This window comes from Ictidomys tridecemlineatus, chromosome 7 (genome assembly GCF_052094955.1).
Source record: "Ictidomys tridecemlineatus isolate mIctTri1 chromosome 7, mIctTri1.hap1, whole genome shotgun sequence".
NCBI lineage: Eukaryota > Metazoa > Chordata > Mammalia > Rodentia > Sciuridae > Ictidomys > Ictidomys tridecemlineatus.
Genome location: NC_135483.1, coordinates 17,510,045 through 17,536,637, shown reverse-complemented (window position 1 = coordinate 17,536,637; position 26,593 = coordinate 17,510,045). Strand labels below are relative to the sequence as shown.

The 26,593-nt window shown below is 34.4% G+C and overlaps 1 protein-coding gene and 1 long non-coding RNA gene across 7 annotated transcripts; both read right to left on the bottom strand.

Moving 5' to 3' along the window:
• Positions 1-500: 500 nt before the first annotated feature.
• Positions 501-26,593, bottom strand: LOC101968476 (solute carrier family 22 member 22). Of its 6 annotated transcripts, none has more exons than XM_078016738.1 (12): positions 25,301-25,422; positions 24,513-24,796; positions 22,422-22,845; positions 17,681-17,784; positions 14,969-15,123; positions 14,701-14,869; positions 13,710-13,833; positions 11,928-12,043; positions 9,676-9,890; positions 6,217-6,325; positions 3,350-3,553; positions 501-2,072 (listed from the first exon to the last, which is right to left on the bottom strand). In XM_078016738.1, exons 3-12 carry the CDS (start codon positions 22,821-22,823, stop codon positions 2,003-2,005), a joined length of 1,668 nt encoding a protein of 555 aa, XP_077872864.1. In that variant the 5' UTR covers positions 22,824-22,845; positions 24,513-24,796; positions 25,301-25,422; the 3' UTR covers positions 501-2,002. The 6 variants fall into 6 exon arrangements, with proteins under 6 accessions (XP_077872864.1, XP_077872863.1, XP_077872865.1 ...); XM_078016737.1 differs by having other exon boundaries at positions 24,576-24,796; XM_078016739.1 differs by lacking the exons at positions 24,513-24,796; positions 25,301-25,422 and adding an exon at positions 26,537-26,593.
• On the bottom strand, positions 6,440-9,669 carry LOC144365426 (uncharacterized). Its single transcript, XR_013423834.1, has 2 exons — positions 7,242-9,669; positions 6,440-7,140 (listed from the first exon to the last, which is right to left on the bottom strand). It is a non-coding gene; the product is annotated as an uncharacterized LOC144365426 (long non-coding RNA).

Here is a 26,593-nt window from a genome sequence, read left to right as displayed (position 1 = left end):
ATTTATTTATTATCTCCAAATTCTGGAGACTAAGAAATCCAATGTCAAGTTGCCAACCTCTAGTGAGGGCTTTCCTGAGGCATCATCACATGGCAGAATAGAAAATGTCCAAAAGAAAAGGAGGCAGAACTCGTCCTTTTATAATGCCATTAATCCCACCCATGTGTGTGCCATCTCTTAAAGGTCCTATCACTTTTAAAATGATAATTCAATTTCCATCTGGGTTCAGTTTCAACAGAGTAGAACTCATGGGTCAACACGGGTCGACTGTGGTTTCACAAACATTCAAACCATAATAAAACACAAAAGGAAACCTTCTGGCGTAAGTCCTCCTGTTGATACTAAACCTTCAGAGAGTCTATAGACACACTACTTCTTACTTTTCCTAGTATCAATTCTTCCATCTCAATGTACTATTCTTTGGCTAAAGCACAATAAATTTGCCAGCAATATCTAATGAGATTGTGTGTATATTTATTAAAACCATTTGCAAAAACTGATAGTTTCTAATAAAACAAAACAAATTTATTACAACTTTAAAAATGTATTGCTAAGTATATATGCCAGAAAGAAGAATGTGTAGATACCCAAACTAATTTTACAATTATGTTTATGTCATCTTTATTCTTAGGAGCTAAACACTGGAAACAATTCAAATGTATCATATTCACACAATAAATGTGCTATATTCACACAATAAATTACTATATAGCAATTTTTAAAAATAACTATTAATATACATAATAATATGAGTGAATCTCAAAAATAGTATGTTTAGAGAATGGATTTTGTAAACAGAGTTACCCCCACATATTAACAAATGAATAGTATGCTCTTTCCCCAAATTCTTTCATTAGTTTAAAGGAATTAGGCATCACTAGCCCGATGGCTCAGAACTTGTGAACAACAGGAAATGGTTTATAGTTGCAAACTTTCTACATCTTGAGGGGCAAAACCAGCCTCTGATCTTTCATTATACCTTCTGAACTCAGCAGAACATTTGCTTTGACATCACTTGTGCTTCTAATGTCCATGTTCATTATTTGTTTCCTGTCTTGAGCCAGGTGGAGCTAATTCAGGCAAGTTATGAAGAGGGTTTATGGTCCACATGGGCTGGCAACCACAACTCATGAAGGAAGTAACATACCCAGGCCTTTCTGGAATGTGGAAAAACCTAAGCCTTATAATCTGGTTTGATATGTTTTATTCCAACCCAGTCTCTACTCAGAAACATTGGATGGGAAAGATGAATATGCATCCCATGATTGTCCATCTGAGTTGCTCATTGATGTGACTCCCACGTTGATCTATTTATCCATTGTTCACTACCAAAATGTGAAGAAGAGCTCAAATTATGATGATTATGATGTTGCTCAATTGCAGTTTTATTATATTTTCATTTTGTGTCTAAAAACTGAAATTCTGGACTCATTATATGTTCTTTTTAAGAGACTTATGCTTTAACTACTCATAGCAGCATCTGAATCATCTAAATGACTATGTTATTCATCACATTCAATAACATTTCTATAGTTAGTCTCATTAGTATGCTCAACTGTCTTTCTATATATACATACACATGCATGTGTACATATCCGTACATATATATATATATATATATATATATATATATATATATATATATAATGAAAACCATGGATTTTAAATCAAAAGTTTTCTTAGACAGTTTGTCTTCAATGTTCAATTTTAAGCAGATCCCTTTCCATTTAATTCTAAGAAAAACTTTCTATTGTACCAATTTATTTTCCATTTTTAATGTGAGGAACCTGATCATCAACATTCAGTAATGCCTTAAACTTCAAATCTATATTATGGGTTGTTCACTGAAGGGTTATTTTTGTGACTCCATTAATTACTAACTATGTTAATGTATGTCCATCAAAGGCCACAGTTGCAGAAAGAAAGAAAACAATCACAATGTTGCTTAGGATTATGTGAAAATATGTGAATCTCTTCCGCTCTGTGTATATGCTTGGTCTCTTCAGCACTCAGTGGTTGCCAAGAGGTCTTTTCTTTGTTTTTTTCGGGGGCTCTTGTTTCTTAACTCGTACCTGCAATCAAAGAAACAAAATAAAAACAGATGAGTGGCCATAATGGATCTGGAGGAAACAAAAAAACAAGTTTTGGTTTGTACTGCAGTGAAGTTTATGCCTCTCTTACAAATGCATTGTTACTTCTCAACATCCTTTTGAGCAAGGAGCACTAAATTAGCACCATTGTTTTAAAGATGGCCAATACATGACTCTGAAACCTCGTGTAATCTACCCAGTTTGCACACTTAATAGCAGGTTTGGAATTCAAATCCAAGAGCTTTTTATTTCTAATTCTATGCTATTTTTATCTTCATCATATTATTTCCACTCAATAATGATCACCTATTCTATGAAATTAGATATGACAAAACATGAATCATTGATTCCACCTTCATGTAAAACTTGATTGAAAGCAGGCACTGCTGCAGTGACTCGGGCTACAGACAATCCTCCCCTTAGCAAACTTTAACCATTATCTTAGTATTTCCTTAAAGTGCTGCTTGGGACACCAGCTTTAGAGCGTTTTGGTAATTCTTTCTAGTTTTAATTACACAAAACCAAACTGCTTTCCAATGATGAAGTTACAACAGCCGTCTAGGGTTAGCCAAAGGATTTTAAATGTTAGAACAGAGGTCGGGAAAGAATATATGTATCTTTTATCAGAGTTCTAAACAGAACAAGAAATAAAGTTTTCTGGAAACATGGATGATGTGAAGATGATCACATACTTGCCACTCATGGACTGCCTTCAGATGCAATGTATTTTATCTTAAGGGAAAATATGGGATACTTGCATTGGCAATGGATGGATAAAACACGAATTTTTGCAAAGCTTGTAGCTAAATTCATATCCTGCTTACATTTGTTGCATATACACATTTCTCACCACATATATGGATCTGGAAGATCAAAGTTTGAGACTGGAAACTTGAAATTTTCCATTTGGGGAGCTAAGAAGCAATAAACTATGTATTTTTGTGAATTCAATGTTATGAATTATTTAAGTGGTAATACCAGTATCAATCTTCACCCCCAAATGTATTGTTCATTTTGGAATGAAGTTGTTCATGTAGACTCAGTCAAGTGTTCCCACTGACCTGTGTACAGGCTTTGCCCATGAAGTTTTACTTATCCATGTTAAACCTTCCATTTTCTCACATGCAGTATAGAAACAATACATTTTTTAATCAAAGATTACTTGACATGATGCTTATGAGAGCACTTTGTAAATAGTAAAATTATGTGAAAATATTAGATAATATCTCATCTCCATATATAATAAATATAGACCTTACCTTTTCTCCATGTCCTTGAGGGTTTCAATAGGTGGAAGATTAAAGGACTCTGGCAGAAAGTAGGCAAATGCTGACGCTACTAAGGGAAAGGTCCCAAAGAGGATGGCCGGAAGGTGGACAAAATACAGCCTCGTTGAAAGTACTAAAGCAGACAATGTTGCTGCTGTTCTGGAGGTGAAAAAGAGAACGCCCTGTATCCTTGACCTTCCAAAAGAGAAAACATTTTCTGGAAAAGTTTGAATCTGTGAGTGCAGCCCTTTCTTCAAATTCTAGCTCATGCACATCATTTCTGAGACCACCCCAGAGACAAAGTGAGGTTTCCCTGCTGTCCATGCCATGGGCTTGGTTTGCATTTACTTGGTTGTTGATAACTGACCCTTATAAAGCTTTTTTTTTCCATTTTAGACATATCTGGTTTATTTTTTCAGCCACCTATAAGGAATTTAAAGGTACATTTCTATGTTTTATACAGAATACAACTTATATGTGATTTGATGATCCCTCATCAATAAAATGAAGAAAGCATGCACTAATTCAAAGGTTATGTAGTGCAAAATTGGGGTTACCTGGTAAAACACAAGATAACAAATTTGAATTTCAGAAAAGAACCACAATATTCTACTATAAGCAGGAATCAGAAAATATTTCCTTACTGATGCGTTCATTTGTATACAAGAATATGGAGTCTGAAATTTCAATTTCATTTGTTTCCCAGTATTCTTTCCCTATTTCTTCCTTTCTTTTCCTCTTTCTTTCTTTCTCTTTTCCTCTTTCTTTCCTTCTTTTTTCTTTCTCTCTTTCTTTTTTTTCTTTCTCAACTAAATCTAGCCAACCTAAATAATCTATGTGAATGTTCCTTGTAAATTTTTATATGAATCCTGGAAAGAAACATTAGGTTTCTTTTATAATATTTGACTGATGGGGAGTTTTTTCTTATACAAATTGATCATTTTAAAGGACAATTTATTGCAGGAAATAAAATTTTTAAAAATAAAGAAATTTTCTCAGTGATTTCAACAACTGATAGTTCAAGTTATATCAACATCTTATTTCTCTACAGAAACTGGGTAGCCATTTCACATATATTTTCTTATGATATCCACAAAAATACCTATTCTGATATGCGTCATATTTTATGTGCTTTATTTTATAAAGGTTGAAATTGAGTCTTGAAAAGATAAAGAAAATGGGAAAAGCACAGCAGATCACTCAGGAGCACACATAGGTGGGTGATGAGACAATGCCTAAAGGGTACAAGGTTTCAATCACACAAGATAAATCAGTTCTACACACTTACTTTAGTAGGTATAATACCTATAGCAGAGTGCCTATACCTAAAAGCACTGCATACTTATGTCACATATTCTCGCCAGATGTCATAATAATGATAACAAAAGGCAGGAGGAAATTTTGGGATGTGATGGATATGTTTGTGGCCTTCATGATGATCATCATTGTATGGAAGTATAGTTATCCTCAAATTCATGAAGTCAAATACATTAAATATATACAGAATTTCGTATGTTAAATCATACCAAAATAAGCTTCTTCAAAAATTAACTTTTTGAGCAAACCCAATTATTTATACTTGTTGATTTATACATATTATGTCTGTTGATTGATAGTATGTATCATGCTAGGAATTTTATGAAGTACTCTACAAGAAAGGAGAAACATGGTATGAAATAAAATCCCCTAAGATATAGAAGAACACATTTCTGTAGATGAGTTTTTTAGATGAATAGAAAAGCATGAAATGGTAATTGATAGTAAAGTGTTTTCAAATAGCATGTAGTATTTGGTAACTATAATAGAAGAGTCTTCCATGGTTAACTGAAATAGTGTGGCATTAATAGAAAAATTAATCCAAAGATTTGCTGCAAAATAAATAATTGAACAAGCAAAGTTTTAAAATACACTTTGCAAAGAAATAATTGAAATAGCTATTTTCCATGTTTTCTTTGCCATATTGTCTGAAATTCTGCTATTGCATTTTTAAAATCTTAGATTATGAAAATTATTCAAGGTTCTATATTAAAGATAGAAATAATTTAGGAAAGCATGCATGGTGGTGCATGCCTGTAATCCCAGCAGCTCAGGAGGCTGAGCAGGAGGATTAAAAATTCAAAGCCAGCCTAAGCAAAAGCCAGGTTCTAAGCAATTCAATTAGACACTTTCTCTATACAAAATAGGACAGGGGATGTGGCTTAGTGGCCAAGCGCCCCTGAGTTCAATTCCCGCTTTCCCTCCCCACCCAGAAAAGGAAATAATTTGGGATGTATTTCCCTTCAAGGATTGAGGATACACTAGTGAGTAATACTGAGTTCTGTATTAGGCTTGGCATATAAGCATAATGGTTATGACCCTGTATGGGAAAGGCAGTCTTGAACGGGAATTTCTACTCATGACAGACACAGCTCCATAGTTATGATTTTGTGCAATACGAGTTCCGTATACTTTTGTCCATTCATTACTACACAATATTTTGTTTTTACAGATAAAAGTAACTATAGAAAGACCTTTTTCTAATTTGCACAAAGATGTTCTTTGAGCCACCAAAGAGGTCATGAAATAGGCTCAGGTAGGTTATTATTCTAAGTCTGAAGAGGGTAGCGTGGGAAGACAATCATGGACTACATTCTGGCTAGGAGTTTTGGATACATGGTAATGTGGAGAGAGTTAGGAAAATGTTGCAGAATAATTTGATCTGGTAAAACATGTGCCAGGCATCGTCTGTCAACTATTCTCAAAATTCACTGAAGTAACTTTTTAAATAAATTTTATTTACTCATTTAAATCTTCTAGAGGCTTCCATTGGTATTCAACAAAAATTATCAAGATAGAATATTTGCAGTTTCTTTTCTTACCTCAGTACTGTGGCTGAGAGTTCGTTGGAAAAGATTATAAGTATGGATGTTAGGACAGAAACAGATGATCTTCCCAAGAGGTAAACAGTGAGGCGCAGAACATACATCTCTGTGAACAATATTTTGGGGAAAATATTGGGTTGTATCAACATTTACTTTTTCATTCATTTGTTTTACAAATATTTCATAAGTATTTACCAGTAGGCGATTATCTGGAATCATATTTTGCTTTAAAAGACTGGGGAAGAATACTTTGGCCTTCATGTACCCTCTGCCCTCTAAGCTTAAGATTTGGGCTTTTATTGAACAAATCAGCAGGGAAACAGATAGTAAGACAGCTTAAAAAAGAGGAATTGCAAAGCTCATACTCTCTCACATTATATGCAAAAACCAACTAGACTGGATTAAAGACTTAAACCTGAAAGTGTAAAAGTGCTGGAAGAAAACATGAGGTAAAGCTTCTCATGTTAAAAAGAATAACTTCTGCACAGCAAAGGAAAATTCAACAGAGTGAGAAGTCAACCTACAGAACAGAATATCATCAAATCCTACAACTGAGAAGGAGGTAATTTTCAAAATACATAGGGAAATCCTAAAACTGAATTACAAAAAATAAAAAATAAAAAGAAAGAAAGAAATTCTAAGTAACCTATTTTTAAAATGGGCAAAGGACTTCAATAGACATTTCTCTAAAGAAGATGTGCAAATGATCAACAGGTATATGCAGACATGACTAATATTCCTGTTCATGAGCAAACTGCAAATCAAAACCCCGGTGAGATATTACCTGCCTACTGATTAAGATGGCAATTCTAAAAACACAAAAGATAAGTTTTGGTGAGGATATTGAGAAAAAGGATCCTCTGTGCTCTGTTGATAGGAATGTAAAATGGTACTGCAGCTATGGAAGACAATGCATAGGTTCTATAATAAAAAGAAAAATAGAATTATCACAAGATCCAATAATCTCATATCTGAGGATATATTCAAAAGAATCAAAATGAAAACAATGAAGAGATACCTACAGTCCCATGTCCACTGCAGCTTTATTTACAACAGCCACAATATGGAAACAGCCCAAATATCTAGATACAGATGAACAAATGAAAAAATATATATATATATGGCATACAATACAGTGAAATGTTATTCAGCCTTAACACAAAAGAAAGAAATTCTTTCTTTTGAGACATTATGAATGGACTTAGAAGACATTATACAAGGTGAAATGAATCAAGAAAGAAAGACAAGTTCTGTCTGATTCCTCATATACTAGGAATCAAAAATTTCCAAGTACAAATGTCAACAACAGAATGATGGCTGCTAGGGAATGGGGATGTGGGTACAGGAAGTTGCTCCATGGTTATCAAGTTGCAGTTACCCAAGCTAAGTAAGTCCCAGAGACCTGCTGATCAGGATGGTTTCCAAAGTTTGCAATAAGTTATTGTGCACGTAAAAATTTGTTAAGAGAGTGGACTTCATGTGAACTATTCTTACACTCTTTCTGGTGCACCCTTTCTGTCTTTCTTCACCAAGTAAACCCCCACTTATCTGTAGTGACTCAACTCAGATGACATCTACAATAACTGGCTATTTATCAGGACTATATACATGTACACATACACAGACCCTTAACTGGATCATTTGTTCACAATGCATGCAAGAAAATCAGTAGATTCTGGTAATGTTATTTGGTAGAATAAAGGCTCAGTCTCAAAGGAATTTATATTCAAGTAGAGGAAACAAAGAAAAGTCCAGAGGTGATGGTCTATGATAGTCAAAGGTGAGACGGTTGGAAACATGTGGAAGCACAAGAAAGACACTCAACTTAAAACGGGGCTGGGAGGAAGGCTTTCTTAAAGCAGTGACATGAACGTGGAGACCAGATAATAAGAGGGACTTTGTAAGCTAAGGTGGAAAGACATCTGGAAGATCTTGTCTGAGAAAGAGAATTATTCACACATACCTACAGTTTTTTAAAGTGTGAACTAAAGTTTAAAAAACTAGCTTCCAGGGACTATATTAAGAGAATAGTTTATAAAGCATATATTACATAGAGCATATTTATAAAGATGCTCATACAAAGAAGAGGCTGGCTAAGGAAAAGTTAAAAGGGGTACAGCAGGATGCGGAGATATTTCAGACACCTAGGCTGCTCTGCAGAGAGGGCACTGGCAGGACTAGTTAGAAAATAATTAGAGCTAGGAGTGGTGGTGTGAGAGTTTGCTCTTCATGGATGATAGTCAATAGAGGTCAATGTATAGAAATAGCAATAAGAACAGAAATAAGACAATATACTCAGGATTTACTTAAGTTTATAAATGTGTCATCCTTAGAACACAAATCTATTCCCCACAGCCTTCTTAACTTTTGCCAAATTATTCCCCTTCCCACATTTTTAAAATGCAGTTTCACTAAATACCTTTGTCAGAAACATGAAAATCATTTTAACTGACTGATTTTTTTTCTCATTCTTTATTTTCAGTGAATTCCCAAGATTTGGGGATTTTTCCTCCACAATATGTCTTGACTGCATACCCTGTTTCCTATTCCTAAGGATACTGCCCTTCTTCAGTCCTTAATTGCCTCCCATATAATAAGACTAACCACGGCCTGTGACTCTAGCTTTACATTCTTTCTATAAATACACTGAAATCAGCCATATTGACATTGTCCAAAGAGAAAACTGCAGTTTTGATTGATAAAGAACTTCAGTAGCATATTATTAACTAAAGATAAGTGATATATATTCTTTTTTAAAATATATTTCTTCTTTTTTAAGACATTTTTTTAGTTGTCAATGGAGCTTTATTTTGCTTATTTATATATGGTGCTGAGGATCAAAAACAGTGCCTCACACATGCTAGGCAAGTGCTCTACCACCGAGCCACAACCCCAGCCCCAAATGATATGTTCTTGAACCAACTCATTACCTAGCTCCTACATCCTCAAAATTTATAATCTAATAATGCAATGACCAGAATGTTTCCAAAATACCTTCTGCACATATTTTCTCTTCCTGCTCTCTGTATTTCTCTACTACTACCTGTACCTGTAATCTCGTCCTGTATTTCTTCATCAGGTAAATTCCTACTTTCGAGTAGTGACTAAATTTGGAAGCCATCTAAAGAGACTTTGGAACTAACAACTTGTAATTAGCACAAATTACATGATGCTGTGGGGCCAAGCACATATTGCTACTTTCAGTTTTCCTGGTTATGACTTTATTTTATCAGTAATATTTAGTGCCTGGTAAAGCTGGTGAAATAGCTTCTGTTCAAGGAAACCATAAAGATGGACCTCTATTTATTAAGCAATATATGACCCTCAAAGCACCTAGATTTTGAAACTAGACTGCAGCGTTCTTCTTGGCAGTAGTCGAGTGTGAATTCTGTTTTTTATTTGGCCCTGTTTAAAGACTTGCATTTTAATGAGATTCTAAACGCAGAAAAGTCTCACCTTTAGGCACAAATATAGGGATTAGAATAGAAACTCCAATAATAATTAATGAAAAGCCGCTTGAAGGGCGACGGTTGATATACTTTAATATAAAATAGGAAAGACATTTGCTGGGAAAGTCTGTTATTCCTAGTAGAAACTGGGTCAGGAATATGTTTTTCCCCAAATTCTCAATATCCAGCAGGAGACCATAGAAGCTGAATGTTACTGAAAACCTGTGAGAGAAAGCAGAAAGGTATTCAATATACTCAGAAATAAACATCCTTGTGTGTGTGTGTGTGTGTGTGTGTGTGTGTCTGTGTGTCTGTGTGTATACAAGCACATGTGTGTTTGAAATCTGTATTTCCTTCACACTTGATTAAAATCAAAATATTTCATGTATGCAATGAAATGGAAAGATTTATAAGGCAATGGAATTTATTTAGTAAAACTTGAAAAAAATGATCAATGAAACAAAGTCTCAGTGAATTGAGCTAGGGGTTAAATAACTCAATTTATCAAAAACAAAATGCATTTGGTCTAAGTTCTGGATAGGAGTATTCCAAGATCCAAAATGAAAGCTGAAAATAATTTAGTCACAAAGAGAAAGAAAAGATGATTTATTTCATAATTTCATAGAAGGTCATTATGTTCATCTAGATTTTTACATCTCTTAAAAAATAATGTTGACTTATAATATCTTTGTAATTTGAAAAGAACTAACATGACATAAAAATCAATTTTCTGTAATTAGGAAGAAAATATTAGTAACTTTTTTATTTGAAATTACTAGTTAAATTGCAATAAATTAAATTCCATGCATATATGTCAAAATGAACCCAACTATTATGTATAATTTATCAATAAGAGCAAAAAATGTCAAATCACTACAGTTTATTAAATCAGTAGAGTAGAATAATAGACATAAGCAATGTCTATACATGAATATCTACATAACTTTATGCTTCATACTAAATTTATATTCTATAAGAATATGAATTTTATGATCATAATATTTTCAGAGTTTGATTTTCTAAATTCATTTATACAGTTTTCCTAGGTAAGAAATAGATTCATTATTTGAGTCTTAACACATTGACTTGTACCTAGTATGCATCCATACATCTAAATGAACAACCAAGAAAATGAGAGAGGAGTTATTTCCCAGAACATGAGGACAAAAGGATAATTTTTAAAAATCTCTGTTGTAATTTTTTTAAATCTAGTATATACTTTTTGTCAATTCTTAAAATACCTACTACAAAGATAAGATGTAACTCTCTCTCCAATTGCCTATAGTTTTTAGGAGACCATAATTATTTTTAAACAGTACTAGAAAATGATGGTAAATTGTTTTAAAAGTTTAGAATAATTTTAACATTTCAGTTTATATTTTGAATAATATCATGTTGATTCAGGCCATTCTGACCTGTTTACTTTATTCAGATACTAGAAGATCTCAAATAGCCACACAGGCGTATTTGTTCATACTTATTTGTATGTTTATAATAAGTGTTGGAAAACACATAGCCCTTTTTAGTGATGGTCCCCATATTTTAAGTCATGGGCTCAGTCTGTGAGCTGACAGATTCAGCATAAGCGTTCACAATAACAGTCAATGTGTCTTTGGGGAAGACATGTAACTTCTCTTGCTCTCATTTTGCTCATCTTCAGATTTGGGCTAATCATACATATCAAATGATCAAGCTATCAATTTTTTCCTTTATTGATTTTTGTAAAATGCTTCAATCACTTCCAGTGCATCACTTTATCCAGGTTTTCTCATGTAACTATACAATGTATTTTTTAAAAATGTTCATTTAAAACAATTGAAAACCAATTGGGGTAGGATTCTAGATCAGCCTTTGACAAAACTTGATATGGAATTTGTATCTATATAATTCAAAATATTATGTTATTAACCTTAGGACTATGGTGCTTTGTAGTAAAATAAGATGGATCAATTCATCTGAAAACCAGCTTTCTCTTTCCTCTCATTTAATAGAACTTTGTTGGGGTCTCATTTGCCTTTTCATTTTGATCTTTCTATTTCTCCAGTTTCTATAAATCATAACTATTCCATAGGCCCATTTCCAAAACTTGACATCATATAGGTTTCTTTATCATTTCCTAATCCTCTTTGCATTTCTTTTTCTGTTATTTTGATTAAAAGGTGGAGGATTTGCACCCTTAAAGCAGGTATTCCCCAAATTGCTCAGCATGATCCTCAAACTGTGAATGTGTGTTCAAAGATGAAAAAGCAAACCACTTACCCTAAAACGGACAAAAAAAGCACTGTCTTGAATACTGCAGGTTTACACATGATCTCTTTTATTCTGAAAGATTCTCTCTTGGTATTCAATTCTTCCTTCATTTTGGATATCAAAATCTTCACACACACACGCGCACACACACACACACACAAAAGCAAGATATTTAGAGTCAGGAAAAAGGTCTTTTATTTCCAAAATTGTTCCTTCTGCTCCCTGGAGCTGCCAATACTCTATTGTGGAATCAAAGAAAACAATGATTATCTTATAAAACCACATTAGCATGCATGAAATTTAAAGCAGCTAACAATCGATAAGGTGATTTAAATCACTGGAAAAAAACAATATTTAAATGAACATTTAAAATCATATCACTTATATATTTATAAAACTTCTCTCCAAGTGATACAAAATGTTGTGGAAAACCTTTTATGAAGGGTCTAACAATTGTGAGATTATTTATTGCTTGTTAGGATCATTGATGTACCCTTTTAAAAGAGCTCTAATTAGCTAAATCATGTTCACAACTGAACCACAATTATCATAAAACCACCACTAAATTCTCGTTAAGAAAATCCCATTACATTAATTACATAAAGTCATTTGTAGTCCCATGGTGGTGAATCTCCTCCCTGGTGAAATACTTGAAGCATTTCAATTAACTTTCTTTATTGTATTACTGGAGATTTTGATATATTTTAGATTTGATAATTATTTGTACAATAATTTGATTTTATATATTCAAGAAATATATAGCAATAGACCAGTTTTATAGATTCAAACTTTGTAAACATTTTTAGTTAAGTAATTATATGTATCCCTTTTAAAATTTAAAACATTACAGTGTAATCAAAAACTGGGATATTCATATCTGGCTTTTTATCTACTCTCCCTGTAGTCTCAGCCACCATCTCTCAAGCATATTTGAAGTCTTATATGTCCAATATATCATATTGGATCAGTTTCCCATTCAAATGTTATACATTGTATTTACCCCCAGGAACCTATTAATCCTCCTGGTGGTTTTCTTTTCCTAAACGGGGAGAATGATTATAATTGATCAGCCATTCACATAAATCTATCAAGAGAATCAAAACTCATTAGATGCATATAAGAGCCTAACTTATTGCAGACGGGAGAGTAGACAACACTAAAAAAAAAAAAACAAACAAAAAACACCCATGATGTGCTTTATTGGATTAGACTTTTCCATCTAGAAAATATTGTTGATAGCTATAAACTGTAAATAATTAAAATACTGTTTTTGGAATCAATTTGCTGAGATTTCATTCAATATCTTTTAAAGGGACCTAAATCACTTCAGGTACATGAGAGACCTGGATAATTCAAATATTACTTCCTCTTGAAGATATCAAAAAAACAGCAATTTTAATATGTTTTAGAGCAACCCATGAGCAGGGAATGTCCTGACAGAGAATGATAAGAATAGATGTTATTACAGAGAATCAGAAAGAAAGAATATGGATACAACTGTGACTCTTCATTTACTTCAATACCTAGTATGATGAATACTTGTGAAATACCTGTGCACCTGCCTCTGGTCAATTCTTTTAAAATTCCCAGTATAATATCAAAATAATTGTGCAAATCCACAAATACTGGGTATACACAAAGGGTGGTAGTAATAATAATAATTGAATTCAAGTCTGTCCTGACTTCTGTCATTTCTTGGCTATGTATACCAATAATCTTACTCATTTTTTTTTCATTTGTTGATGATAGAGAGAAGTGTATTGAAAGAAGTTGTACCCAGGTTTCCCTTACCTCAGAAGTCAGACTTTCTGCCACCTCTTTCTTTCCATTAATACGAGCAATTCTCTGGAGCTCTTTTAATGCTTGTTCTGTTTTTCCGGTTGCCATGAGCCATCGGACTGACTCTGAGATCCCACTGTTTAAAAGGAGACAGGTAGAATTTCTGCAGGGTGATGTCACATTCCAGTCCACAGAGATGCTTGTCCATTCATGGACAGCGCTAATCTTTCCAGAACATTGTTTAGAAAGGGTTAACTGTGGGGTTAATCAACTCCCTACCTACACTTCAACCCTGTTTCCAGCCACTCTATACTTCCACAACAGGAAGAAGAATGCTTACATTTTTGTTTGTTTGTTTGGTTGGTTTATGAGTAAGCTGTAAAGATTCCCTGATTCAAAATATAAATGTTCTTTCCTTTCTCTGTTGTACATTTTTACTTCAGAAATTACTGCCCCTTCCATGTGTGACTCTGAGTTTCTCAATTTTTTGAGTGTGAACCTTCTGAAGTTCTTAGAAGTTTGAATATTATCAAAATTTTATATTATCTTATACTAATTGATCTCTAGTATTTTATCTCTGAGAAGATTAATTAAAATTTATGAACACCAAAATAAGTGCTTGGGAAACAAAAGACTATGTTATTTCTCCCCTAAACATAAACCAGAAAAGGATCCATCTTCCCACCCTGCCACAGTCTCTCATGTAGCCATGTTTTGCTGTGGGCTGATCTGAGAAGGATCTCAGCAATCAAGCAAAAACAGGATAGAGGAAGCAAAATTTTAAGCCACAAGCTCACCTAATTTTATAATAAATTTACTAAAGGGCTCATTCTTTTATAATTGACTTTTCTCTTTTAATTTTAAATAGTTTTTTTGGGGGGGGTATTACACCTAAAAATGGCCCTGAGAGCAATGAATGGCAATATATTCCTCAGTAGAGATAAACTTGTATGTGTCATAATCACTTAAGCAAATGGCTCTGTATTTACCAAAGTTCACGTACCAGGAAAAGAGAGAAAGAATGAGATAGGGCAAGGCAGTGACCAACTGGAGCATGTGCCAATCCCGGAAAAGGTAAGCCACGCCTGCAAATGATGCCTGGCCAATACTCCCAGATAAGGAGAAAAGCATGGTAGCCACTAGTTGCCATTTTGATGAGTTTCCTTCAAAAACTAAAGGAAAGAAAAAGCAAAAGAAGATATCTAAAACCATTTGGGAAAGATGACTGAAAAACTGTCATAGCACATGTGCACAAATCAAGACAAACTTACGAAATACGCAAGTGCTGTTGAGAATTGCACTCAGACAGACAGATGACACGAATCTCAGAATACAGTAAATGGTGAAGACCGGAGCGAAGGCACAGCAGGTGCTCAGGATTCCGTAGGCCAGGCAACAAGAGACCATCACTGGCTTCCGTCCAAATCTAGAGTAGCAGTAGTTAGTGAAGAATCTAGCAAGTGGTGACATGTCGTCAGGGCATTCCTAAAGAATGTCCAAAACTGAGTTTCTAGTTTTCTAAGTAACTACAACCATAATGTCACCCCCATAATGGTCACTCTAGAAATGACCAGTAAACTGAGATTTGTTTTTTACTTAAATGTTAGAGTCAAGTCACTAATTGCATGCCATTAATACAACAGAATTTACACAATAATGTATTAAAATAATTGTGCAAATCTGCAAATACTGGTATACACAAAGGGTAGTAGTAATAATAATGATTGAATTCAAGTCTGTCTTGACTTCTATCATTTCTTGGTTATGTATACCAATAATTTTACTCATTTTTTTCAACTGTTGATGAAAGAGAGAAGTGTATTACTTAAATATTAGAGTCAAGTCACTAATTGCACGCCATTAATACAGCAGAGTTTACACAATACATTTACCAAAATAATTAGAGTGATTTTTTTTAAGACAAAAAAAGGTGCCATGCTCAGTGGTTCACATCTGTAATCTCAGCAGCTCCAGATGCTGAGGCAGGAGGATCGTAAGTTCAAAGCCAGCCTTAGCAAAAGTGAGGCACTGAGCAATTAAGTGAGACCCTGTCTCTAAATAAAATACAAAACAGGGCTGGGAATATGGCTCTGTGGCTAAGAGCCCCCGAAGTTCAATCCCCAGCACACAAATCCACCCCCCAAAAAAGACAGAAAAGGTGTAAAGGTGCAAATGGTACCATATGACTGACATTCTGTTCTACTCACTGTTATAGAATGAGCACTAGATTTAAAATATCAATCCACATTGATCTATGCCTAAAAAGCTTTAGTTCTATGAGTGTCTTCGTAAGCTGTGTAGATGCTACCTTTCAAACATGCTTTACATATATTTTTAAAACAAGGCACGCAATTTCAGGTAACTATCTTTTCTAGTTCTTTGCTCAAAAATCAGCAAACCAACTTTGGGAGAAAAGACTGTTTAGTACTCTTTAAAAAATAATGATTGTTTCCAAAGTATGACTCACAAAGGAATTTAATAAGTTGTGATAAAAGATCACAAAATAAAAACTTTATTATGATTTTCTTTGTACATATGGTGGCAGAAATTAAATCCAAGATCCAGTGCGTGCTAGGCCAGCACTCTACCACTGAGCTACATCCCCAGCCCTATAATAAAAATTTATCTTAAATTTTTATCCCTTAGTGAGATAACATTTTACTATATCTGTCCATAGAGCAGCAGAACACTTTACCACACAGGCAAGTCAATCTTTTCAGTTATGATCTCTTCTCATCTCAATCCCCCAAACTAAATTTACCCTGTTCTCTTCATAATTGATAAAAGCAAGACTGATATATTTTCTTTGGAGAACTGTAAGTGCAATCTCCACTGTAAGTTCTTTAGAAGTGCTACCCGTGTAGCTCATGGAAAGGATAAGAAAGCTAATATTTAGAATTTATCATTTCCATTTTATAGACAAGAGTGATAAATATCAGAAGTATATGAAAACAGTGTGGGCTTCTTTCATGCTTTACAGTAAATTCTAGTTCTTTGAATTTATATTACAACACTTACCTCAATGTGCAGTTGATAATTTATAGATCATCTATTTTATCCACCTTGTTTATAATATCAGTATATGTGAAGGTTGTCATTGATTTGCATATTTGTTTATTTCAGATATACTAGAACTCAGATTAGATAATTTGTCCATTTCTGGTCCTGTTTCCATCAAAGTAAGTACCCTCCAAGTTTTAATGCCTCTCTATATTCTAATTCTCACCTTTGATAGATATTTTGAGAATTAACTGGATTATTTTCTTCCTTATTAAGATTAATATTCTTAATCTTTTGTTTTCAATCTGCCTTATTATTAATCTGGATCCCTCCCTTATCCTTTTCTCTCTAGTCTGTTTCTAGAAATTTTATCCATGGTTTTCTGACCAATCATCAAAGTAGTAAAATTTTTCCTTCTTTTCATAACATTTATTAAAGTCTACCCACAAATGAATCTCCCTATATCACTATATTAAGAACACTACATATATTAAAAAATACAACATGCATGCAATGAGTGTTTTGAGTTATCACATGTTTCTGGTTGTCCTCACTTCCAAATTAAAGGAGAAAACAAAGATTCAGTGCTCACCAAAAAAAAAAAAAAAAAAAAAAACTTAGCTTCTTAACTTTATCTCTCAAGGTTACCTTTTTCAAGCTTTATTTGTCAATCATACTTGTTATTCTACATTTCTTAAACATTTTTGCCTCCCTGTTTTTGTTTGTTTGCGCCTACCTCCATCCTGGGAACTTTCGATTCTTTATGGACAGTTCAAGCTCCACTCCTATTGGCCTGTGCCAGGGACTTCAGTCTTTCAACATTTCATATTTCCTTGAGACATATCCATCTATCATTTGGTTTCCATTTTTTTCATACTTAGATTATTTTAATGTATATAATTATTAATAGAAATGTGCACAGAGTCTTTTCAAATGCATATTTGGGTTTTCAAAATGAACCTTATTCAGAAGAGAAATCTCACCTGTCAGAAATGAGGCCACATAGAGCAGAGCCCACCAAGTGCCCTGACAGGGCGATGGCTTGTGCAAAGTATTTGAATGACTTATAATCACACACCAAGTCCCACTGGAAAAGATTGAATAGAAAATGGTATCCGTAAATAATTAAAAATGGCAGTCAAGAGGATGGCATAAATACAACTACTGAGTAAATTGGTTGTTGTTTTTTTGAAAAATTATAAAAATTACTTTAATATTGACAATAGCTATATTCTGGACTGTAGACTAGAATCTGGAACCTATAATTGCTCAATATTGTAGACAATACTTGTATTACAATAAAGTTTAAAATCTTGGTGACAAAAGAGGAATGTAATATGTACATGAGAAGTGTATCAATATAACAATTTTCAATGAAAGCTAAGTTCATGATCCTTTAAAATCATAATACAAGTTAGCTTTCCCTCACCATCTAGAAAGTAGCAACAGTTTTCTCCTTTGAATTCTTAGCTATTGGATTTAAGTTTAGTATTTTGACTGCAGGACAAAAGCCATATTTAATATAAAATTATTTTTATTTGTACAACCAGGAAGAAAATGAGTTTTCTTTCTAGCAGAATGCATAGTCAGGTTAAGGTTATAAAGAGAAGATGATTCAAGTATGATTTTTCTACTTTGCACAATTAGAAACCAACCAACCAACCAACTAATGAGCTGGAGGGCAAGGGAAATAGAAAGATGAATGGGGAAGAGCACAAGAGAAGAAGAAAGTTTAGACCAACTGCATTTCCAACAAGTCTTCTACAATCTCTTCCATCTATCCATCCATCCATCCAACTTTTTCCACGCTCAGTGGAGGATGCAATAGAAGCCTATGACAACAACTTCAGAGGAGTACAACTCACACGAGACATAAAGTTTCTTTAAAAACTCTTTTACAGATGATGCATGCTGGGGCATTGTATCATCACAGGACAGGTACTGATAAGTTCAGAACAGCTTTTGTGACTGTAATGAGATCCTAGAGCAACAAGAAGAATCTATAAAAGTTATATGGAATATGCATAAATATGATACATTGACGGAGAAGTCAAGGGAATAAAAAATCAAGGATAGAAAAAAATGGAATGAAATCAAATAAAATATGTCTTCAAAACTAGTATGTTGTAGTGACAGTGTAGGTGTCTCCAGTGATGAAACCATGTGGGTTGATACACCTTGCTCAAAAAAGAGCAAGAATCAGAAGCACCCACAATGTGGACAGTGGTATAGCTTTGCACATTCTCCATCTCCAAGGTCTTGGTGTTGCACAGGACTCCTTGAACCAATTTGTCTTATGAGTGAAATATAAGAATAGCTTAAAAAGATGAATTTATGTTATTCACTGAGAACATACCTATAAGAAGGAAAAATAAAAACATAAAAGTAACTGAATTGCAAAAAAAGAAAAAAAGAGGTGATTATGTCATAGAATACTACAGATCCTATGCTTAAAAATGGAAACTCAAAGCTAAGCAAACTGAGTAAAATAATAGTAATTTCCAGATGCTACAACTTAATTGAACATACCGTGAAAATTCTGCAATGACACAAAATGTGGTAACTGCTAGAAAAGAATGTGTAGCACAAAAAAGGATTTGTCAGAGACCAACAGATGTCCCTAAGAAGGAGAAATCTTTAAACAGAGACCTGAGTTAGGCATACATGGAGCTAAATTGAGAGGGCATTTTAGAGGAGGATACATGCCAAATAGATATAAAGTTGGAAGGAAAGACCACAACATTGGTGGTGAAGTTGTGTAGTATGCAATAAAGTCTCCTGTAAGCAAAAGGCAGTATAATAAGGAGTGGAAGTTACATAAAATTAGAATATAATAAGAGGCCATAAGATGAAGAATCTTGAAGCAAAGTTACATGGAATGCTCCATTGGGTAGAAGGACCCGTTAGTCTGTTGATACTTAAAACAGTACATTGCTGGTGGGACTGCAAATTGGTGCAGCCAATTTGGAAAGCAGTATGAAGATTTCTTGGAAAGCTGGGAATGGAACCACCATTTGACCCAGCTATTCCCCTTCTCAGTCTATTCCCTAAAGACCTAAAAAGAGCATACTACAGGGACACTGCTACATCCATGTTCATAGCAGCACAATTCACAATAGCAAGACTGTGGAACCAACCTAGATGCCCTTCAATAGACGAATGGATAAAAAAAAATGTGGCATTTATACACAATGGAGTATTACTCTGCATTAAAAAATGACAAAATCATAGAATTTGCAGGGAAATGGATGGCATTAGAGCAGATTATGCTAAGTGAAGCTAGCCAATCCCTATAAAACAAATGCCAAATGTCTTCTTTGATATAAGGAGAGTAACTAAGAACAGAGTAGGACCGAAGAGCATGAGAAGAAGATTAACATTAAACAGGGATGAGAGGTGGGAGGGAAAGGGAGAGAGAAGGGAAATTTCATGGAAATGGAAGGAGACTCTCAGGGGTATACAAAATTACATACAAGAGGAAGTGAGGGGAAAGGGAAAAAATACAAGGGGGAGAAATGAATTACAGTAGAGGGGGTAGAGAGAGAAGAGGGGAGGGGAGGGGAGGGAAGGGGGGATAGTAGAAGATAGGAAAGGCAGCAGAATACAACAGACACTAGTATGGTAATATGTAAATCAGTGGATGTGTAACCGATGTGATTCTGCAATCTGTATACAGGGTAAAAATGGGAGTTCATAACCCACTTGAATCAAAATGTGAAATATGATATATCAAGAACTATGTAATGTTTTGAACAACCAACAATAAAAATTTAAAAAAAAAAACAGTGCAAAAGTCCTGTCACACCAGAATACTTAATGTTTGTTAAGTTAATCAATAATATCCCAAGGTTAAACCAGGATCTTCAGGCTTTCATTAAATGCAAACTCATACCTTATGAGAGTGAATAAACCTAAGCACAGACCAGAGATAGAGAAAGTACTGGAACCACAGTCCCCTGGTTCACTCTGTAACCTTGGATAACTGACCTTTCTCAACAGTTCATCTCTTTACAGAATAAATTGCTTACAGGAGTTATATTGAAACATTATTTGTTCATTTTCTACTGAAATATTAAACTAATTATGGGAAACAGCATCAAGCTAAATTTTTGAAGTGAATATAATATTACATAAAAATATAAAGCTAACATAGAATATGTTGATGGATGAATACCAAACCTGCAGTTATTCTATCCATGATAATCGTCTACCAGAATATCACATTTTTAAGCTTTCTATAAATCAATGCAAGACTTTTATTAAAAAACATATTAACATAAAGAAGAAGATGGTTTTATTTTTAAATTGTTACTTAAAAACATAATGGGAGTAAACATTTTAATAGAATATGTCAAATATATGGCTATCCTACTAATTGATAGTTTCAAAGTGTATAAAATATACAAGATTGTTTAAGTTAAGACTTGAGACTTATCCTTAATTCAGCATCTCAATATCTAAAAGGAGAAGCCAGACCAAGAATAGTAGATGACCATGAAAACCAGATGAACAAAGCACAAATATCTGAAGTTTGTATTCCTGATTTTCATTAAGTTCCCCAGTCATACAGAGTACTATTCTTCTGATAAAATGGGTTATGAATTCAGTACATTTCCTTTAATTGCAAAGTACCTAACTAAACATTTCTACTCGACTCATTAGGAACTTCACATTTTTCTGAGTTAGCATTTAATAATAATTGAGTTCACACTAGAAGGATCTTGCTATGTAGGTGAAATAAGCCAAGGCTTGAAGTGATCCAGAAATGAATGGTTTCCTTATGTATCATTAATCAGGCATGTGATGATAGCAGGGGAACACAGCCTCTCTTAACATATTTTCTCTCATTTCTGCTTTCATTGAAGAGGGCTTTGGTTATGCTTTGCATATAATGTACAGTATTTGTCATGTTTCAGACGCCCATTTCAAATATATAAAACAACAATTTAGAACACTGAGAGTTAAATTTGTTGAAGTTGTCTATGCACCAGATTTCAAATATTTGGGGAGAGGAGCAGGGTACCAGGGATTGAACTCAGGGGCACTCAACCAGCCCTATTTTATATTTTATTTAGAGACAAGATCTCACTGAGTTGCTTTGCACCTCACTTTTGAACTTCAGATCCTCCTGCCTCAGCCTCCGGACAGAGCTGGCAGGGTTATAGGTGTGTGCTACCATGCCCGGCTTCAAGTATTTTATACATATTGTTCCTATCATCCTTCCTAGTGTGAAATAGTCAACATATTATGTAGAAAACTGTGTTTTAATAATTATGCTAAGATAACACTAATAACTTGGGATTTCTCTAAAAAAATAAAATAAAAAATAAGCGGTAAAATCATCTTCTATTAAATATTAGTGAAATAACACAGAAAGCAGCTGTATGTGACAGATTTCAGATTTTTACCTAGACCATCTGAGTTCTGAGATTCACTCTTTTAAATATACGAAAATGGTGGTCCAAGTTGCTTTTAGAAATATAAAAATGGATATCAATAAGGCATATATCAAAGGCATAACACTACTGCGCTTGACTTTGAAACCACATCCGTCTGGGGAAAATACACATGTGTATATGAACATGCATATGCACATGCGCACATGCACACCCCTTTGTGTAAGCTTCTCATCCCCTTTCCTATCTTTGGATAATTTATGCAAATTGAAAACTGTCATTCCTCCACACTCAATTCACTCCCTATCACCCATTATTAATGTATTACCTCCGTAACGATGGTAGAGGTGAAAACACTTTGGTCATATATCCACCCATCCAGGCATGGCTCTGTCTCAGGATCAGTATAATTGACAGCTGACACATTGGGATCTAAGAGTTGCCACTGGGTCTGGCGAAAGCGATGACATTGCTCAGGCTTCTGGTTTGGGCCCACAGGGACGGAGACCCTCAGAAGGGCTTCAGCTGTCAGGTTTATGGTGACATTAGCTTCAAATCTGGGATTGCCAAGGAGGTGGATATGGCAGTGGTGAGCGGGTATGGCTGCTGTAAAGTTCTCAATGTAATCATGAGGACTTGTCAGGATACTTGAAAGCATGAAAAAGATAATTGTCAAAACCTGAAACTTCCCATTGTCGCCTACATGTTGTAGAAGTTCCTCAAAGGCCATGTTTTAAACCTGTGAGTATTAGCTGAAGAATAATAAATTTTTCAGGTTAGAAATGATAATTTTTAAAAATCTTGAGTTAAATGATTAAGAGAATGTTTTCCTAAATTAGAAAATTGAAGCATTCAGAAATTAATTTTCAACCAGATTATTTTCCCTATCTCCTTAAAAAAGTATCATGAACAAGGTGTACTATTTTCACTGCACTGAGAACAACATGTTTTATTTCATAATGACAGAGATTCCAAAGAAGAAATTCCCCTAAATGGGCAATTCCATTGAATTTATACCATTTTTAGAATATATAGTTAACATACAATACAATGAATTGAATTCCGCACAGCTCTCAGGACACAAAGATATTAATTGGCAAAGATTGTACAAATTCAGGGTACACAATGTAATGATTGCATAACAACTATCATGGCCAAATTAATTAACACATCCATCAGCATATAATGCCTAGCCTCAAATTTCCAGAATTTGTTCAGCATAAAACTGCATTTGTATCCTTTCAATATCTTCCCATTTACCCACCACACCCCAGCACTTGGTGAACTCTATGCTCCATTTTGGTTCAATAAGTTCAACATGTTTAGTTTGTTATGGTTTAGGTATGTGGTATCCCTAAAAAGCTCATATGTGAGGCAACACAAGAACATTCACAGGTGGGATGATTGGGTTATAAAAATCTTAACCCAGTTAGTGAATTAATCCTTTGGTAGAGATTAATTGAGTGATAACTGATGACAGGTAGGGTGTGGCTGGAGGAAGTTATTGGGGGCATGCTTTGGGGGTATATATTTTGTATCTATATCTGAAATCTCTTTCTGCTGTTTATTACCAGGTGAGCTGCTTCCATCCACCACACTCTTTTGTCATGATGATCTGCCTTACCTCAAGCCCCAAAGAATAAAGCTGGCTGTCCAACAACTGAGACCTCTGAAACCGTGTGCCCCCAAATAAACTTTTCCTCTTCTAAGGTCTCTTAGTCACAACAGTAAAAAAGCTGACTAAAACAGTTTGCAAATATAAGTCACATCATACAGGACTTACCTTTCCATGTCTGGTTTATTTCACACAGAATAATGTCCTTTAGTTTCATTTGAATTATCAAATACAATAATAATATTAAATGATGGTATTTGTATTGTATTGAAGAATAATACTTGTGTATGTGTGTGTGTGTATGTGTGTGTATCATATTCTTTACTTATACATACAGGTATATTTTAGAATGTTTAATATTGCCAATCATCAGAGAAATTAAAATGAAAACTACATGGTATATCACTTCACACCTCTTAAGGTGGTTATTGATAAAAAGACAAAAGTATTGGTGAAGAGCCCTCAAACACTGTTGACAGGCATTCAAAGTACTATAGTTACTAAAAAAAAAAAAAATAATATGGAGTTTCCTCAAAAGGGTACAGATGGAACCACCATACAATCCAGCAGTCCCACTCCTGAGAATAAATCCAAAGGAAAGGAAACAGCAAGTCAAAGAGACACCTGTTCTCCCATGTTCATTGCAGAATGAGTCAAAATAGTCAAGATATGGAACTACTGAGCAGGAAATACTACTCAGGAAATAATTTTGATGAAAAATGTTTACTCTTGCCTGCTCTGGCACAAATGATAAGCAAATACATATGACAGAAAGTCATATTTTGCAAACAAAAACACAGGTACATGCTCTGATTTGATGTCTGAAACAAAAGTGTTTCCTGAAGAGTGAGGGCCTAATTAGTTCACCTGCTCAGGGGAGTTATCTTTGTAAACCTTCGTTGCAGAGTTGCAGAGGGTTGACTGGTGATGAGGTAGGAAGACAGGACTCTAATGAAGAAGTCATCAGGTTTGAAGCTACTGGGCTGAGAGAAGCCTAACAGCACTGCCAAGGGCCACCTTTAACAGGATCGTGGCTGAGAAGAACCTTGAAGATCATGTACTGGGACTAATGGGATAGTCCTAAAAGGCTGTCAAGGACTAAAACAGATGATCTTAAAATATGCATTTTTCTCTCTTCTGTACCATATGAATATATGCAGACTACTGAGGTAGCTGAAACTTCTAAGTATTTGAGATGACTGATATGTTAATCACATTGATTTAATTATTCCATATTATCTTCATAAATTATGTTTGTTCCCCATAAATATATACATTTATAATTTGTTGTGTTATAATTTTAAAAATAAATTTTAAAAATCCAGATATGCAAAAAAAAAAAAAGACATTGACATTCAACCAGAATGTGGTCAAACAGCCTGAAAGCTAACAATATGAGGTACTTAAACCAGTGTTTTCATATTCCCATTAACTACTTCTTATTAAATACCAGGGACCCAAGCGTCACATCCAACCTCCTCCTATATTTCTCTATATTAAACTCTTCTTTTTGCTTGGAGGACTCGACTCAATATTCTCATGGTAACCATCAACCCTTATGCTGATATGATAAGAGAGAAGAAGGTGCCTACCTGCATGTGGTCTCTGTTGAACACAGAAGCACACAGAGAAACATCCTAAGTCTGAGCTGAACAATAAATGCCCAGTACAAGTTATGAGAAGTTAATACTTTACCTCTTGCCTCGGAGTACATTCACAGAAAAGTTCAAATTGCTGAAACTGAGTTTCATTTCACAGGGCTAGTTATTATTATCTGCTTGAAGCTAACACTAAGGAATGGGAAATAGAACAAACTCAAGTGCTTCCTTGCTCATTTTCTGTGTTTCTATGTACACAGAGCTCATACCGTAAACTTGTCTGTCATCCCTGCTGCCATCACCCAGGCTTTATCAACTGTACCTAAAAACACTATAATTTTTAATAGAACATTTGTCCAACATAATGAAGCTTTAGAAAAGTTGGCATTCGGTTACCACTCAACCAGAAATTACATAATTACACAATTATACTGAAAAAACTGTTTAATTGATTTAATGTTAGATCAATATTCAAGTTGGAAAAAAATTAACATTTTCATTCTGTGAACATTAGGAGAAAGTAGGGTATCATACTCCAGCCAGGTAGCTCAGGCATGAACTCGTGACCATGGAGATGAGTAGGGAGAGCAGCAGCAGAAGTAAACAAGACTTTTCCCCATCTGTGTAGGGATCACATTACTAAGGTTCTGTTGACCAGAGTGTCACGGTGAGGCTCAAAAGCAAGGATATAATCTGTGCATCTTCAGTAAGACAAATGAAAAAGTTATAGAGCAAACAATATAGAGACAGGTGATGTATTTAATCCATTCAAATAATCAATTTAACACTAATTTATTAAATGTAAATAAAATTCTGTTATCTTTTCTTCTAAATTTAACTTTAGCTTATAAATCTTCACTTCCATTTAAATGATTTAACCCCATGTTTAGTCTTTTTAAATATTAATGGAATACTGTGAGGGATTTCTCTTCTCCCAAAGAAGTGATTAATTTAGTGGATTTAGTGGTGGATTTAGTGGTTTCAACTAGCTCTAGTAGTTAGTTTTACACTGCTATAATAAAACACCTGGTTAGATTTTTTTAAAAAAAAAAAAAGTTTATTTAGCTTATAGTTCTGTAGGTTTAAGGGCATGGCACTGGCATTGGCTCAGCTCTGGTAAAGATCCCAGAGCAGATGACATCACAAACATCACAATGGCAAAAGGGTGTGCAGAAGCAAGAGATCTTATTGCCAGACAAGAGAGCAATTCAAGAGTAAGGTCATACTTACAACTTGTTCCCATGAAGACTAACTCAGAGTCCCATGAGGATTTCCTTCACATCCTTT